This window comes from Myxocyprinus asiaticus, chromosome 49 (assembly GCF_019703515.2).
Source record: "Myxocyprinus asiaticus isolate MX2 ecotype Aquarium Trade chromosome 49, UBuf_Myxa_2, whole genome shotgun sequence".
NCBI classification, from domain to species: Eukaryota; Metazoa; Chordata; class Actinopteri; order Cypriniformes; family Catostomidae; genus Myxocyprinus; species Myxocyprinus asiaticus.
Window position 1 is genome coordinate 3203756 of NC_059392.1, and position 16349 is coordinate 3220104.

Consider the following 16349-nt stretch of genomic DNA (forward strand, 5'->3'; position numbering starts at 1 on the left):
AGATGAGTTCAAAAACTCTAACGCTGCTCTTAACCTGGCTGAGAATTAACTTTGGCAAATGACTCCAGACATGTCATAAAAGTCTGTAAGCATGAAGTAAACCAGGTCAGAGGTTCAGCTTTGAAGTTCAGCTGTATGTGTTTGGTTTATAGTGTCTCATTCCAGTCATATGGTTTTTGTTATACATCAGACTTTCTAAAAGGGGAATCTGTAAGCGTGTTTGTGCGAATGTGTTTCATCCACATCTAAATAAAGTGACTCAGAAAAGAGCATTAATCACTAATATAATAATTTCAATGTAATGTTTGTCTTTCCGTAACATTTAAGTCATTATTCACTAAGTAAATCTGGATATCCGCTCTTGCTCTCCTTGCCGCCTTCATGAGAACTCATGAGAGAAATCCGAAGTACAGATGTCTGTGCATTTCTGTGGAGAAATAAGTTTATTTAGTAATTGACTTATAAACAGTTATAATCTTCTTTATTTAAGCTGTGTTATTGTAATACCTCAGTTTGAGTCCATTCAACTGAAATGATTAAGTAGAAACAACAACATTTAAATAGCAAATATGAGTTAAGTCTACTTGCATCTAGTTACCTTAAATAGTTAATTCTATTTGATCACCAAGTTAAGTGAACTTAATTACACAAGTTTTGGAGATGCCATTACTCAGTTCGACTAAGTGAATGAGTTTACTCAATCAATTAAGTAAAGTCAACTTATTAGGGTTTTTCAGTGTAATTACTTGAAAGAGAGCGACCAGAACATAATTCAAATTTCCTTTTTTCTTTTTTTTTTTTTTTGTGTTCCACAGAAGGAGGAAAGCCTTATCGGTTTGGATAAGAGATGAGTGTGGGTAAATGGGTACAGACTTTACATTTTTTCTGTGAACTATCCCTTTAAATGTTGTTTTCTCATGGTTGATGGATGTATTTTGCAAGCTATGCTCAAATTACTCCTGACAAAATGTCTTCTAAAGATCCATAACAGTCAAAGATCCTCAACCTAACAGACTGGGCTATTTACGGTGGTCATGGGGTGCACACATGTGTCTGATCAAGTAGGAATGCTTTGCAGAGGGACTTGCACTTTGAAGTCATTTGGTAAAAACTAGAGTAAATGACAATCTTCTGAGAACACATGATGTTGATACTCTACATCACATTTATCTACAAAACATTTATTTAAAATTAAAAGATCACAAATTCAGTCAACTGAGTGTAAACTTAGTAGTTCTTTAAAAGGTTGACCCGTTTTAGATAGATAGGGCTTAGATAGAGAATTCCAGCCTTGATCTGGACAGCAGTAATTGTCCTCTGCTTAAAGGATTAGTTCACCCAAAAATGAAAATTCAGTCACTGTTTACTCACCCTTGTGTTTTTATAACCCCATATGACTTTCTTTCTTTTGCTTAACACAAAGGGAGAAATTGTGACAAAATGTTGTGCTCAGTGATGTCATACAATGGCAGTTTATGGTGACCGCCTCTTCAAGCTTCAAAAGAACACAACAGTATAATTCAGAAGTCTAATAAATTATTCATGAGACTCATGATTGTTACGAAAGCATCCGATAAGATTTGGTGAGAAACAAACCGAAATCTAATGTATTATTTAGTGAAAATGTTCACTGACCGTTGATCTCCTGTGTGCGTTCACGATAGGACACGAGAGCAACAGTTCACGCAGCGCCCTCACAACATTGGGGCGTTCAAACGAAAACTCATTTTGTTTATCTAAAAACAGATCCTCCACAGTGATAGTGACAACAGAACACAACACAGCTGCACACAAAACAGAGAACAGAACATACTAAACATGTCTGAAGAGTTTGCAGTAGAAGAATTGATGCATTTCTATGCCCAGCCTTATTTTTTTTTAACGGAGTACTCAAGGTCAAACAGAAACAAAGAGGAGGCTACAGGCAGCCACAGTCACACCATGTCCTAAACTGATGGCAAACAACAAACGATAAAAGGTATATATTCTATGGTAATCAGAGTTTTTGTCCAAACCTGCAGTGACGAGCGATGGTACATTCTATCGATTGCTCCGTCCACTGTGAACTGTCACTGGTCCATAAACAAAAGCTGGGCATAGAAATGCATCAATTCTTTACCTACAAACTCTTCAGACATGTTTAGTAAGTTCTGTTCTCTGTTTTGTGTGCAGCTGTGTTGTGTTCTGTTGTCACTATCACTGTGGAGGATCTGTTTTTAGATAAACAAAACGAGTTTTCGCTTGAATGCCCCAATGTTGCGAGGAGGCTGAGTGAACTGTTGCTCTCGTATCCTATCATGAACATGCACAGGAGATCAACGGTCAGTGAACATTTTCACTAAATAACACATTTGATTTCAGTTTGTTTCTGCACCAAATCTTATCGTATCCTTTCATAACAATCATGAGTCTCATGGAATAATTTATCAGACTTCTGAATTATACTGTCTGTGTTCTTTTGAAGCTTGAAGAGGTGGTCACCATAAACTGCCAAATATGACATCACTGAGCTCAACATTTCTTCACAATTTCTCCCTTTGTGTAAAGAAAAAGAAAGAAAGTCATATGGGGTTATAACAACACAGAGGTGAGTAAACATTGACTGACTTTTCATTTTTGGGTAAACTATCCCTTTAACATACTCCAGGAAATAGCTACAACATGGCCGGGTCTTAGGGGGGGCATTGCCCCACTAGATTTTCCTTGTGCCCCGCCCCGGAAACTTCTCATGCCCTTACCCCAATGAAGAGACAACCAGTTGCCCACCCTAAAGATCAAAATATTTTCACCTTTATGGAAATGACTTCAAAATGATCTTAAAATGTTAAAATAGTGGCTTGCCTTTATTAAAGGGGGATGTTTGTCATGATCACAAATACACTTCCAGTCATTATTCACTGACATCAGGTTTCTAAAATGTTTTCTGGAGTTTTCTTACTGTCGTGCATTATTTAAACTTAAAGATGAAAAAACATTCTCCCAGAGCCAATTACATGCTCATGCAAAATTTAAACCTAACTGAACTGCAAATACACAACACACTTAATATTTGTTCTAACATGTTTTTTCCATCATCTCAGAACATTTCAACCTAAATTGTGGTTTCTGAGAGTTTCTGATATGGATTTTAATTTTACAGTTTTGTTTTGATTGTTTTTTTTGGCCCCAGTCCAAAAATTATCTCAGTATCATTGAGCGGCTCTTCTGGGAACTGCAGCACTAATGCAAGAGGAAGAAGGAAAGAGAATAGTGTCTATAGTCTGTGGATGATTATAACAGTCATGCGTGTTTTCAGCTCAACATCAGAGGAGTGTAAGTGCTCAGGCAGGATGGAGGTGATAAGACGCACATCTTGAAGGTCTTTGGTGTCACTGGAGAAATGCGCTCTGGAGAACCGAGAACTTTCATCCTTTGAGAGGTAAAAGTACTTTTACATTTTTTATTTATAAAATGATTAATGGTGTTTATAGATAAGTCAACATTGACTGTTTTGCTTTCGAACTTATTTTAGAATTTAAACATCATGCAGTAGAGCTCTATTTGTTTTTTAATGCAGATGAAAATGAATTTTTGCACATTGTAGGATGTTAGTCTCCCATCCCCAAAAAATCCACAATATGATTAAATGTATTTCTGCATAAGATCCAATAGCTATTTTGTAAACTTTTTATTTTTGGTTTTGATTTATTTGGACCAAAACACATTGTAAATTATTAAGCAAATGTCGTAAGAGATATAAAGTTTTGGCTTTATTAATCTGCATTTATAAAGCTCTAATTAGCTACAAATGATGATAAATGTAGATTCATAGTATATAGCAGTTCATAATTGATATTTAGTATGATTTATAGTTGTGGAACATCTTGTATCGATTTAAGATTAATTATTAGCGTTATTTCTTTTACATATTAATACAGAATCAGAATGATGTCATTATATAACATATAGCCTAAAAAACTATATCATTAAGATATCATATGAGTCATAAATGTGGAACATCTATCTTAATTCATATAAAGATATACTAATGATTTTTCAACCCTAAATTCAACCCACTAGTAGCCTACTGAATCAGAAGGACATTATTAGCCTTTACAGAATAAATGATTGAACATAGTATAACTGTTATATCATAATTGAATAGATATGATTAAAAACACACCTGAATTTGAACCACTTGTATATAATAAAGAATTAGAATGATGTCATTAGCACATACAGGATACTGGGCAAATGTTTTAGGCACTTTTGAAAAATGTTGCATAGTGAGGATGTCTTAAAATATAATGTCACACAGTGTATTCATTTATCAAGTAACATCATACAAAGCCTAGTAAACATAAAAAAGCTCAATCAATATTTGGTGTGACCACCTTTGCCTTCAAAACAGCACCAATTCTCCTAGAATTGGAAACTATAGTGAGTTGACTTGACTTAATTGACTGAGTACACTCGTTCCCTCAGTTGAACAGAGACTTAAGTCTCCAAAACGTAATAACTGAAGTTCACTTGACTTGGTGATCATATGAACTTAACTATTTAAATTAAGGTAACTAGATGCAAGTAGACTCAAATAAAACTCAGAAGAGCTAAAACCTCTATGAAGTCTTAATAACAACTATTTAAATGCCCCCATATGTTCCCTTTGACCAAGAAACATAATTACAATTAAATCATTCAAGCGCAAGGCGTTATAGTTATACCCCATTGCCTCAATTTTGTACTCAATAGTTTGAGTTATTAACACTTAAAATCTTAAGTCTATAGATTTTTAAGAAAAATAAGTTCAAGGAACACAGATATTTGAGTTATGAGCCCAAAACTTGATTTTTCCAGTAATAACAAATGTAACATTTTGAATCCAAACAATAGATTCCTAACGAGCTATTCTCACCTGGAGCAAACATTTGTGCCGGATCGCGTGGCGACAAAGCGAAGCTTTTTTCACAGTTTTGTTTTTCTTCGCCCGAACAATTGCCCTGACCAATAATATATAAGCTTTAGATCACGTGTCAGAAACCGTTGCAGTAACCAGAGCCAGAGCAACTGGTGACCGTGGCATATAATTAATATTGCTCCAAATGTGACTCTAGCCAGGTCTCCTAAGCAACCAAATTGGCCCGGTTGCTAGGGAGGGTAGCGTCACATCAGGAAACTTCCTTGTGGTTGCTGTAATGTGTGGTTCTCACTCTTGGTGGGGCGCGTGGTGAATTGTGCGTGGATGCTGCGGAGAATAGTGTGAAGCCTCCACACGCTCTACATCTCTGCAGTAACGCACTCAACAAGCCATGTGATAAGATGTGCAGATTCACTACGCCACCAGGAGGACTTAGAGCGCATTGGGAATTGGGCATTTCAAATTGGGGAGAAACTTTTTTTTTTTCAAATGGTAACATGCTTTAACCGTTAAACCATTTTTCACACTCGATTCTTTCTAATCATTATAATACTGTCAGTCAACTTGTCAGCAGATGAACTGAAATAATTTGTGAAGTGTCTCGAAAGTTTTCTTACTCTTTGAGCAAATCAACAACACACTCATCATTGCTGCTTCAGCTGGTAGAGTGATGCGTTTTATTTTTTCGATCTGCTCACTAGATAGCTTGCTTTTCTTGTTTATTTTGCAAACTTGTCAAGTGGTTATTTCTTCTAACCCGCTGACGGGCGTAGGGTGGACCAGCTCAAAAGGTGCGTTAAACCGCCTACCATACCAGGATAAAATTGCTTGTCGATTAGCACCACCTATTGTAAAGGCGTGAATGTGCTAACGGCGAACAGTCGCTTCGCTTTCAATGGAATGGGCCATTTGCCGGTGATTCGCCTCTCATAATCGCGTCGAGTTTGGTGTGAAAAGTCCTTTAGGGTTTACAGTGCAGTTTTTCTTAGTTGTTGGCAGATAGAATGTTCAAAGGTTCTTGGAATATTCGCCACAGTGCTTCTATCTATTTAGGCTGTCTCAATTGCTTCTGTCTCTTTATATAATCCCAGACTGACTCAATGTTCAGTGGGGGGCTCTGTGGGGGCCATGCCATATGTTGCAGGGCTCCCTGTTCTTCTATTCTGTTTGCAAAAGGAATGTTTGGGAGTCTAACATTTATATTTCCTGTTGACACACTAAAGCGGTAGATATAAATAAACATCTTAAGAAAAGAGAAACATCTTACAGTATGTGCCTAAGACTTTTGCACAGTACTGTATAAATAAACATTGATGAATAGATACGAGTAATATCAGTGGAACATCTTGTAAATGGTATAAATGTAAGACACAAAAAAGATTATTTAATGCTGAGTTTGAAAGTTTGAAACACATAAAAGAATCATAGAAAGATGTCCCTATGTAATTTATATAGCATAACACAGTCAACATATTATTATTATTATTATTATTTTTCCCCTTTTTCTCCCAATTTGGAATGCCTAATTCCCAATGTGCTTTTTAAGTCCTCGTGGTCGCGTAGTGATTAGCCGAGTCCGGGTGGCGGAGGATGAATCCCAGTTGCCTCCGCGTCTGAGATCGTCAACCCACGCATCTTATCGTGTGGCTTTTTGAGCGCATTGCCACGGAGACATAGCTTCACGCCATCCACCGCGGCAACTACGCTCAACTCACCACACGCCCCACCGAGAACGAACCACATTATAGCGACCACGAGGAGGTTACCCCATGTGACTCTACCCTCCCTAGCTCCGGGCCAATTTGGTTGCTTAGGGGACCTGGCTGGAGTCACTCAGCATGCCCTGGGATTCGAACTAGTGAACTAGCGAACTGATTTACCCAGGCCCCCACAGTCAATGTTTTATTGTCCTGGATAAATGCAGTTTTACATTGAAAAACTGAATATACATGCATAAGAATGAATCTTTTTCTGGAACCATGAGACTATGCAGTCCACTCTCTTCCTCTGACATTTGTCTAGCTTATTTTTATGTCTGTTACAAATTAAATAGATTACAAGCGTGTGCTGTGGTAAGCGCTGTGTTTGACTAATGCAGTTTGTATTGGAATTGCTGCTAAGAGAGACACATAAACAGCATCAAGAGCTTCGGGTTTCTGTATACTGTATCCTCATTAACCCGGATTACAGTAACCTAGCAGTGGAAACAACATTGTGATCCATCGTCCAGCGAGGTATCCTGTGTCCCCCTCATGTATTTAGGTGTTTAGCCATTTGCCCAATGAAAAATAATGGCTGAGAGATAATAGCACTTAAGGTATCGATCTAAGTGTGGAAAGCAAATATTATTTGTGGATGAAGCCACTAATGTTTATTGTAAGTGGACACTTCACATTCCTTAGGGAAACACTGGAAACCCTGCTGGAAAAAAAAACAGCCTAAGGTGGTTTGCTGGTCTTAACTGGTTCAAGCTTGTTTAGCTGGTCTTCTAGCCTGGTAAAGCTGGTCTTCAACTGGTTTAATCTTCCAGCCTGGACAAGCTGGTGTTTATTTGGACAGCTGTTTTCTAAGCTTGACAAACTGACAAGTACCCAAAACCCCTCAAAAACCATCAGACCAGACCAACCTGACCAGCTCTGACTAGCAAACCACCTTAGGCTTAACCTCTTTTCTTTTTATGACCTCTCAGATTTTAAGGAGTCTGATTGTGTTTTGTGATGGAATTAATCATCAAATGTCTCGCACTTCCTGTTTACGCCTGTTTCACAGAAAAGCAAAGGTTGGAGAACACCGAGTCCACACGTTTTGTCCATCATAGTTCATGTTTTAGATTACGTGTGCTGTTGAATGTTTGTTTAGAATCTTGAGTTCTGTAATGTTGCTGTCTGGAAAAACAACACCCATGGATTTGACTCATTTATTCGGTTTTCTTCCAAATCAATGATTGAAAGCACAAGAAGTGTTGAAACAATACGTCAAACTTGACTGTTTAGCTTCATAATTAACACGCACTATGCAACAAGATAAAAAAAATTCAGTTTCCTAATGTTATTGTTTTCCAAAGTACGTGGTTATGGAGAGCATTTTCGAAAGTCTCCATTTTCGGTGGAAAAAAATGCTGTTGCATTGTGGATGATAGGTGTTAACAGAAGGGTTTCTGAGCATATGGGGCCCTAAGCGAGTTCCTATATGAATATCCTACACAAATCAGTCTGTGCTTACCAAAATTCGAACCACTGCCTCAAGTGGCCAAAGCTGGAAGTGTTGTTGAACGTATAGGCGCGCATGAGCTCCAGTTTGCGAGTGAAATGTCCACAGAGTGGCGCCAAAAGCGAGTTGTATTTTTACTTATAAATGATGTAATACAGTCTACAAGAATGCATATTTGATTAACTGTACCCCCAAACCCCAAACCTAAACCAACCGTAAGTGGAGTAAAATTTGAATTTTAAAGCAAATATTAATTTAAGCTATCAGTAGAGCTTGAGGTAAATGTGTCAATGCTCCAATTGATGCAAAATGTTGATTTTAGGGTACATGAACTTTCGGAAGCAATATGTTGATTTCCTGTGTGATGATGTTGTTTTAGTCTTCTTGAGTAATAATAGTACTGCTTGGCAACCGTTATACATTTTTTGACTGCCATCCATTTTTTTGTGTGTGTATTTCCACCAGGCCCAAAGATCTTTAGATGTGAAGTTCACAAGATGAAATAAGCAAAAGAAGTTCCCTCTGGAGAAGCAACTCATTTGCTGCCATCATGTTTTCGTCGTTCTTCTCGAACCATAGAACTGCTGTATCATCCAATGAAACTCCCCTGTGCTTTTCGATCAACAGCCCCCCTTTTGAATACAACCACACCATTGCCTCTGCCTACTTCTCAGCAGTGTTTAGCGGACTTGGACTGAGCTCGAACCTCTTCGCCTTGGTGGTGCTAGCCAAGACGTTCCATCACACCAAGAGCCGGTCCCGTTCCTCCTTCCTGCTGTTTCTCGGTGGCCTGGTGTTTACCGACTTCATGGGACTCGTGATCACTGGTTCCATTGTGGTGTCCTTCCATATTACACACTTCAACTGGCGCGAGCTGGACCCCCATTGCCACTTTTGCAACTTCATGGGCATGTCCATGGTCTTCTATGGCCTTTGCCCGCTGTTGTTGGGGGCCGCCATGGCCATGGAACGCTTTGTGGGGATCAACCGACCCTTTGCTCGTTCTACCAACATGTCCAAGAGCAGAGCCTTGTCAATCGTCGCCATGTTGTGGGTTACGGCAGGTTGTATCAGCTTGTTGCCTTTGGTGGGGCTTGGAAGCTATCACCTGCAGATGCCTGGATCATGGTGTTTCCTGAACATCAGCTCCAAACCTCTGGACATGACCTTCAGTTTGATCTTCTCACTGGTTGGTCTGCTGTCGCTGGTCATGTCCTTCTTGCTCAACACGGTGAGCGTGATTACACTTCTAAGGGTGTGTTGCGGGCAAGACGCCAGTCAACGGAGACGAGACTATGAAGTGGAGATGATGGTACAGTTGATCCTGATCATGGTCATTGCATCTATCTGCTGGTGCCCTCTACTGGTAAGTGTTGATTCTATCACTGCTGAAAAAAACAACTTAAACCAGCCTAAGGTGGGTAACTGGTCTTCCAGCCCTGCCAAGCTGGTTAGGCTGGTCTGATTTGCTGGTTTTAAATGGGTTTTGAGCACTTGGGGACTTGGCTGGCAAGGAAGATCAGCTAAACCAGCTGAAGACCAGCTTGGCCAGGCTGGGAGGCCAGTGAACATTCTTATGCTGGTTTAAGCTGGGTTTTTCTGCAGGCATCATTACATGCATTGTGCTTATGAAATTATTCTTAAATATTGAATAGCCTGTTTTTGCTCAACTGACCAAAATGACCAGGAATTAGCTGGAATCGTTGTATAAATAGCCTCTGTTTCAAAACCTAGTGAGCTGCATACTGCCTACATAGGCAGCTGGCTTCTAAGGCAGCATCCTAACTGAGATAGAAACCTCATAAGTGACTCTATAGATGTAGCAACACCACACCCCATGCAAATAGCACTCAGCACGGAAAACTTGCTGTTGATTCCAATAGAGTTTTATGCTAACATGTTGCTAATGACTTTATAATAATCTATATTATATAAAATAAATCTAAAAGCACAAAATAGACATAACATGCACTTATACAATACTTTTTTGAATGAAATATATTCATAAACAAAAAAATTCTTGACTCGTCGGCCATCTTGGATTTATTTTTCCACTTGTTTTTTCTGCCTTCGAATTTGGCTAAAACAAGGTATCTTAGGAGGCATCATAGTTTGTCCCTCTACCATTTGGAACATCCTTTACATCTGGGTCCTGAACCTAACCCCTAAACATAGGATACTGCTTATATAGGCTACTCACTAGGTTTTGGAACAAAGCAATTGTCTCAAGTTAGCTTTCAACACAAAACGTTGCCTTGTTCATTGGCGTATGGTTTTTTTCAAACTACACAGACTTGTTGTGATATCTGTAAACATGCCATTGGTACAAGTTCATTGTTCACATCTGATTTCAAATAATTTGTTAATGCAAAACAATGTTCTTTAAATATGACTCACCAATTATAAATCCAGATGTCAGCAGCATCTGGTACAAACTTGTGATGTGACTTTACGAGAACTGCTTCTTGTAATTGTCTATTTTAATTATCTCTGACGCTGCTTGTTTTATTTCCTGCTCATCACATTTATCTTACAAAAGGTGTTTGTGTATTAGTTTAACTCAATACAGGAACAGTATTGAAGTCATAAGGGCAGATGTATTAAGGTTTTACAGGTTTTCAAATAATATGTTAAGAGGCTTAACTCAGGAAGTTTTTTCAGTGTTCTGTAAGTTGAGGAACATTACAGAATTGCGTGTGGGATACTGATAAGACTAATGCGAAAGAGTCATTTCCTGTGGAAGGAAAGAACAGGAAGTCCAACACACACACAATCCAGCATTTTTAACAAAATATGAAAGATAATAACTCTTTGCACACCAGAAGTTTTTAAGGTTTCAATGACACTACCTAACCTTGTTTCTCCTGGACAGATATACATTTTGAAGACCGTTGTGTCCTCCGTACCTGTGAACCCTTATAGCGTACTGTTCTCTCTGCGATTGGCCACCTTCAATCAGATATGTGACCCCTGGATTTACATCCTATGTCAGGAGTCTAGACTGAGGCGAGTACATTAACCGATCCAGTTGGCTAATCCAGATTGCAATCCGAATTAACAGCGAGCACCATTCACACTCCTTTGTCAAATGTAACATAAGATTGCTGCAGACTTCTTCTGCCATTTGCTGATTCATTGCAGCAACAGTGCAAGAATGGCCGCTGTGTACTGGCATCATCATCATCCTCCTGACATCTCATTACGGTTACCATGGTAACGGAAGTTTCTGCCAAAATACTATTTTTACTCCAGTTATTGTTACTACTGTAAAAATCATAGATATGGGATTATTCTAAATTATAAAAGAATTAGACATTTATATAAAATAATATATATATATATATATATATATATACACACACACATATAATGCATTTTGTTACATTTTATGTATTTATTTGTTTCTTTGTTTGAATAACTGCAGTATCTATAAGCAAGTTCAAAAAGTTGCAGTAGTAATTGTTTTGGTAATAATAAAATCATTATAGGATTAATAGAAATTATAAAACAATTTATACATTCATATAACATAAAAATAAAATATATTTAGTTAAATTGTATTTTTTTACTTACCTACTTTATTTATTTGAATGACTGCATATATTGTTTTGGTAATAAAATTATTATAGGATTATTATAAATTATAAATCAATGTATACAATTATGAAATATAATATATTATGCAATTTCATTATTTATTTATCTATTTATTTTAAATGACTGCAGTAGCTAATACAAAGTTCAAAAAGATACAGTACTTACTGTAGCAACTCTAATGTTTTGATAATAAACATAAATTACTTATAGAATTATAAAATATAAATTAATACAATTATAAAATAAAATATAATATATTTTTTGCAATATAATTTATTTATTTGAATAACTTCAGTAGCTAATACAAAGTTAAGAGTACTTACTGTAACAATTATATTGTTTTGATGATAAATTATTATAGAATTATTATAAATTATAAACCAATTTATATATTTATAATATAAAACAAATATATTTTGTTACATTGTATTTATTTACTTACCTATTTATTTATTTGAATGTCAGCAACTATATTGTTTTGGTAATAAACAAAATTATTATAGGATTATTATAAATTATTAATCAATTTATACAATTATAAAATATAATATATTTTATGCGATTTAATTAATTTATTTGAATGACTTCAGTAGCTAAACCAAGTGCAAAAAATGACAGTACTTACTGTAGCAACTATACTGTTTTGGTGGATACTGTGGTTACTATGGTAAGCTGGTAAATGTTTGATGAGAATGTTTTGTTGCATCAAATGCACTGTGTGTGTTTGAGCATGTGTGTATTCTGTCGAGTGAACACTGTTAAGATGTGTAATTTAGAACTGTCTAGCTCACAATTTTTATTTCTAAGTGTTCATGATAACAACATACCCCTTTGGTATCTTACAGGAATAATCAAAATAATCAAAAAGGTCATGTGACCACCAGACAATTCCACGCTTAAAAATTCTTTGCAGTCTCCAAATAAGGCGGCGTCTGACCTCACATGATTCATTTTACAGTATGTCCAGTATTTTCTAGGAAAAAATGAAACAGAAATTATATTTGCATGAAGGAAATGGAGCCTATATATATCTATATTGTCCTTGACAGATTATGTGAGATTCATGCAATAAATGTTTTCAGAGACTTGAAAAAACATTACCAAATACAGTATATTTAGTATCGGCATGATGTAATTTTGGTTCTGGAAACTGTTTGTCTGACACCCTCAGATGATATATTCTGGTCTTGCTTCTATATATATATATATTGTAAAAAAAAACATTTGTTTTTCAAGTCATCTTGTATACATTTTTAAATGACAAATCCCTTAGTGACCCCAGTGCACCACAATGACTGTGTTTAATTTTCAACGTCTGACTCAAGTGGAATTCAAGCGTTGGCTCACGCTCAGCGTACACATGGCCAATTATGTTTCTGTTTTGTTTCAACCATTTCTCACTCACATACTCGTTTTTTTGCTCTTTGCAGGTGTTTATTGCACAGACCGTGTTGTCGGGCAGCAGGCTCGAAGTTCGTTACCTGCTTCTCTGGCTTCGTTTTGCGTCGGGGAACCAGGTCTTGGATCCCTGGGTCTACATCCTGTTCCGACGTTCCATACTGAAACAGATTTACCCCAGAATGGACTGGTCCCGTGGCTCAATCGTCAGCATGTACTCATCATTCTCCACCTCAGTTCGGAAGCTCACTCGTGCCTCTTTCGCAGGAACCCTTGGCGATTTGGATCATGTCCGACAAAATCCAGACGGATCTAAACAGGAGGATACTCCCTTATCAGTACAAATCACCTCTGGCTCTTCTCAATCCTTTAGCAATTTAAAGAGTTGAAACTTGTGTAGATTGTACTACTGTAATTATTAAATCTACTTTGTCATGAATTTGCAAAGACTGAATTGCGCTGTTAGTGTTGTTTCTTTGCATGCACTGTCTGCGTTGTTTTAGCACCCGACTCTATAAAGCAATTATGCAAATCAAGATAACGACACCCAAAAACATTCTGCAGAATGCAATTTGTGCATCATGATTCTGAGTGCTAGGTTGTGGACGATGCAGCAGATTATCGCGACTTCACGATATCGCTGGATTGGGTCTTTAAAATGCTGAAAATTCGCTCAGCTACACTAGATGGACGCCTGGTTAGAATGCTCTTCAAAATCGTTTGATCATCATTAGATGAATAACTGTAGCAATGATCTCTAGAAAATGAACATAAACATCTCTTTTAAACGAAATTTCATTTACCGCCTGCTTTCTGCGGGTGAATAGCGCTGACTTGTGTGAATAATGCGTGTTTTATAATAATTAATTTACATGGAAAGGACGCGTGTTTGCACTGCAAAGGATGACAATGGAAATTGTTTATGAAACAAGAGCAGAGCGATTTTTGGTGTTGTTGTGAAAACCATTCAAAAATGCTAGGTTCTTACTTGGACTGTTGATTTAATGCATTACTTTAGTTTGATTAATTATATTAAAAAATGATGTGTTAAGAAACGTGTTGCAATTAATTATGCCTCCTTACCCGAATGTTAATTCCATAATTAAAGTACTTTTTTCCACCATTGGAGCAATTCAAGCTTGGAAGTACTTTGTGTGTTCGCGAGCCACGTCGGCAGGGGGCAGTCAGCGCGCCTCAACAAACCTCACAAGCAGCGCAGCCACCGAATCCAAGTAGGTATAGCTGCAAGCCGGAGATCTCCACAATGGGGCAGGGTTACTCCAGAAGGGGGTTGCACCAACTCCAAAAGGTAGTCTCACCGAATCAGAGACTGTCTTGACAACTGGATGGAGCACAGAATAAGATGCGATTTTAAAACTATCAAATTATTTTTCACTTGCCACGCATCCTAAAACACATCATTTACGACTCTGAAAACCAATGAGAAGCTCCAAAAGTGTCCGTCTGATGCTTATGTACAGTACATAGACCGTCAATTAAAAATAGCACATTCGTTCTAGTCATATTTTTATGAATCAGGCCCATTGACTTAATTTAGATACATGTTATTCCATCACAGATAAACTGGTTAAACTGGATTGCGATGGTTTGTGAATAAGATGCAAGTTTTTGCGCTGAAATACCGTGCTCAAAAGTGGCGCAACTGTAAATTCGCCTCTAAGAATGTGAATTGTTTTCGGTTTCCACTGGTCTAATGCCCGAGTAAACCCGTCCATCAGGAATGAAATCAGATGTTTGTGATCTGCTGTGGATCACACTCACTGTTCTCCACTCGTTCCTCTGAGCAATGAGCTCAGCTTGTGGCGGATCGAGATGCATCGTTTTCGGAGAGTCACTGAAGGCCGGTCTGGCCAAAAGACTTTTCAAGAAGGCCATGTTTGAGCTGTCTTAATGTGGCAAACTTGTAGTAATTCAAAGCATACACATGGAGAGGGATTAAACTGAGGCAAACTTACAGATGTTGTTGTGGAAGCTCACAGACGGGTCTCATTTCAGGAATACTGCCCAGTACTGGCTTGCTTCCCAGACATATACACTCCCTTTGCTTGTCGTTAAAACTATGAGGACCACACACTTTGTCAAAATGGCATTAAAACAATTGTCTGCTTTTGAATGCAACTATGAAAGGAATTCTGGTTTATTTCTAGTCTAAATGTGAAAAGAAGACTCTTGCTCGATTTCATCATGGAAAGTTCTTGTCTTTTAGAGAAAAAAATAGGTCGTTAAAATTGTATTACTAATATTTAACGTTAGCATGGAACCCTAGCTCTGTTGCAAAACCTAATGAGCTTGCTGTCTACTGCCTATACCTTGCTGAAAAACAACTTAAACCAGCCTAATCTGGTCTTACTTGGTTTAAGTTGTCTCTCAGCCCAGCCAAGCTGGTCTTTAGCTGTTAACCCAACCTGACCAGCTGAAAAGTACCCAAAACACCTTTAAAACCTTCAAACAAATGAGCCAGACCAGGCTGGGAGAAAAGCTAAGACCACCAAACCAGCTTAGGCTGGTTTAAGCTGTTTTTTAGCAGTGTACATGGGCAGCTGCCTTCTAAGTAACCGATTTGAAGCACTTTTGGAGTAGCCTTTGCATCGGGTGCACTTATGATGCCTTAAAATGCTTACTACTTAGCCAGCTCCTAAATATTTTGAGAAAATGTCTGGTATTTTTTGGTATGATCTCATATTTATGTTGAATGTAAACAGTTGTGCATTATTATTCTTGATGTGCTAACCCATACAGTATGTTGCATCATAATGGTCATACTCATGATTCGTCCCACTTCTATTTGGATTGCGTTGGTCTGTCAGTCTGAAAAGCATTTGCGTTGTTGTGACAGATGACTTCTGGGAAGCAATGTTGCTAGCAGAGCTAGTAGGTGGGAAAGGAAGAACCAGGAAAACAAACAAACATGGAATGTCTAGATTCATATCTGCATCCTCTTTCTAACTAATTATTGGCCCCAGGGGGCCCCTGTTTCACAGCCACTTAAGGAGCATTCACACAGACTGAGATTTAGCAGGGTGTGGACACGAAGCTGTATATCACATTTTGTAAGAATCGGTCACACGGTGGCGCTATAATAAGCTAATTCGCATTTTTGCTAATAACGCCGCAACCGCATAGGCTAGAATATATTTTTTTAGTTTCTCAAAATCATTCAGTGCCCCCAAATCATATGGTCACATGGATTTCCATTTCCACAAGAAAACTTGTCTACCTTTTCGAT

At 37.8% G+C, this 16349-nt stretch overlaps 1 protein-coding gene across 2 annotated transcripts; it reads left to right on the top strand.

Moving 5' to 3' along the window:
* The first annotated feature begins 3272 nt into the window (after positions 1-3272).
* LOC127438036 (thromboxane A2 receptor-like) lies at positions 3273-16284 on the top strand. 2 transcript variants are annotated; one of them, XM_051693303.1, is made up of 4 exons: positions 3273-3418; positions 8573-9473; positions 10980-11113; positions 13135-13283. In XM_051693303.1, exons 2-4 carry the CDS (start codon positions 8658-8660, stop codon positions 13265-13267), a joined length of 1083 nt encoding a protein of 360 aa, XP_051549263.1. In that variant the 5' UTR covers positions 3273-3418; positions 8573-8657; the 3' UTR covers positions 13268-13283. The 2 variants fall into 2 exon arrangements, with proteins under 2 accessions (XP_051549263.1, XP_051549262.1); XM_051693302.1 differs by lacking the exon at positions 10980-11113 and having other exon boundaries at positions 13135-16284.
* Positions 16285-16349: the final 65 nt, after the last annotated feature.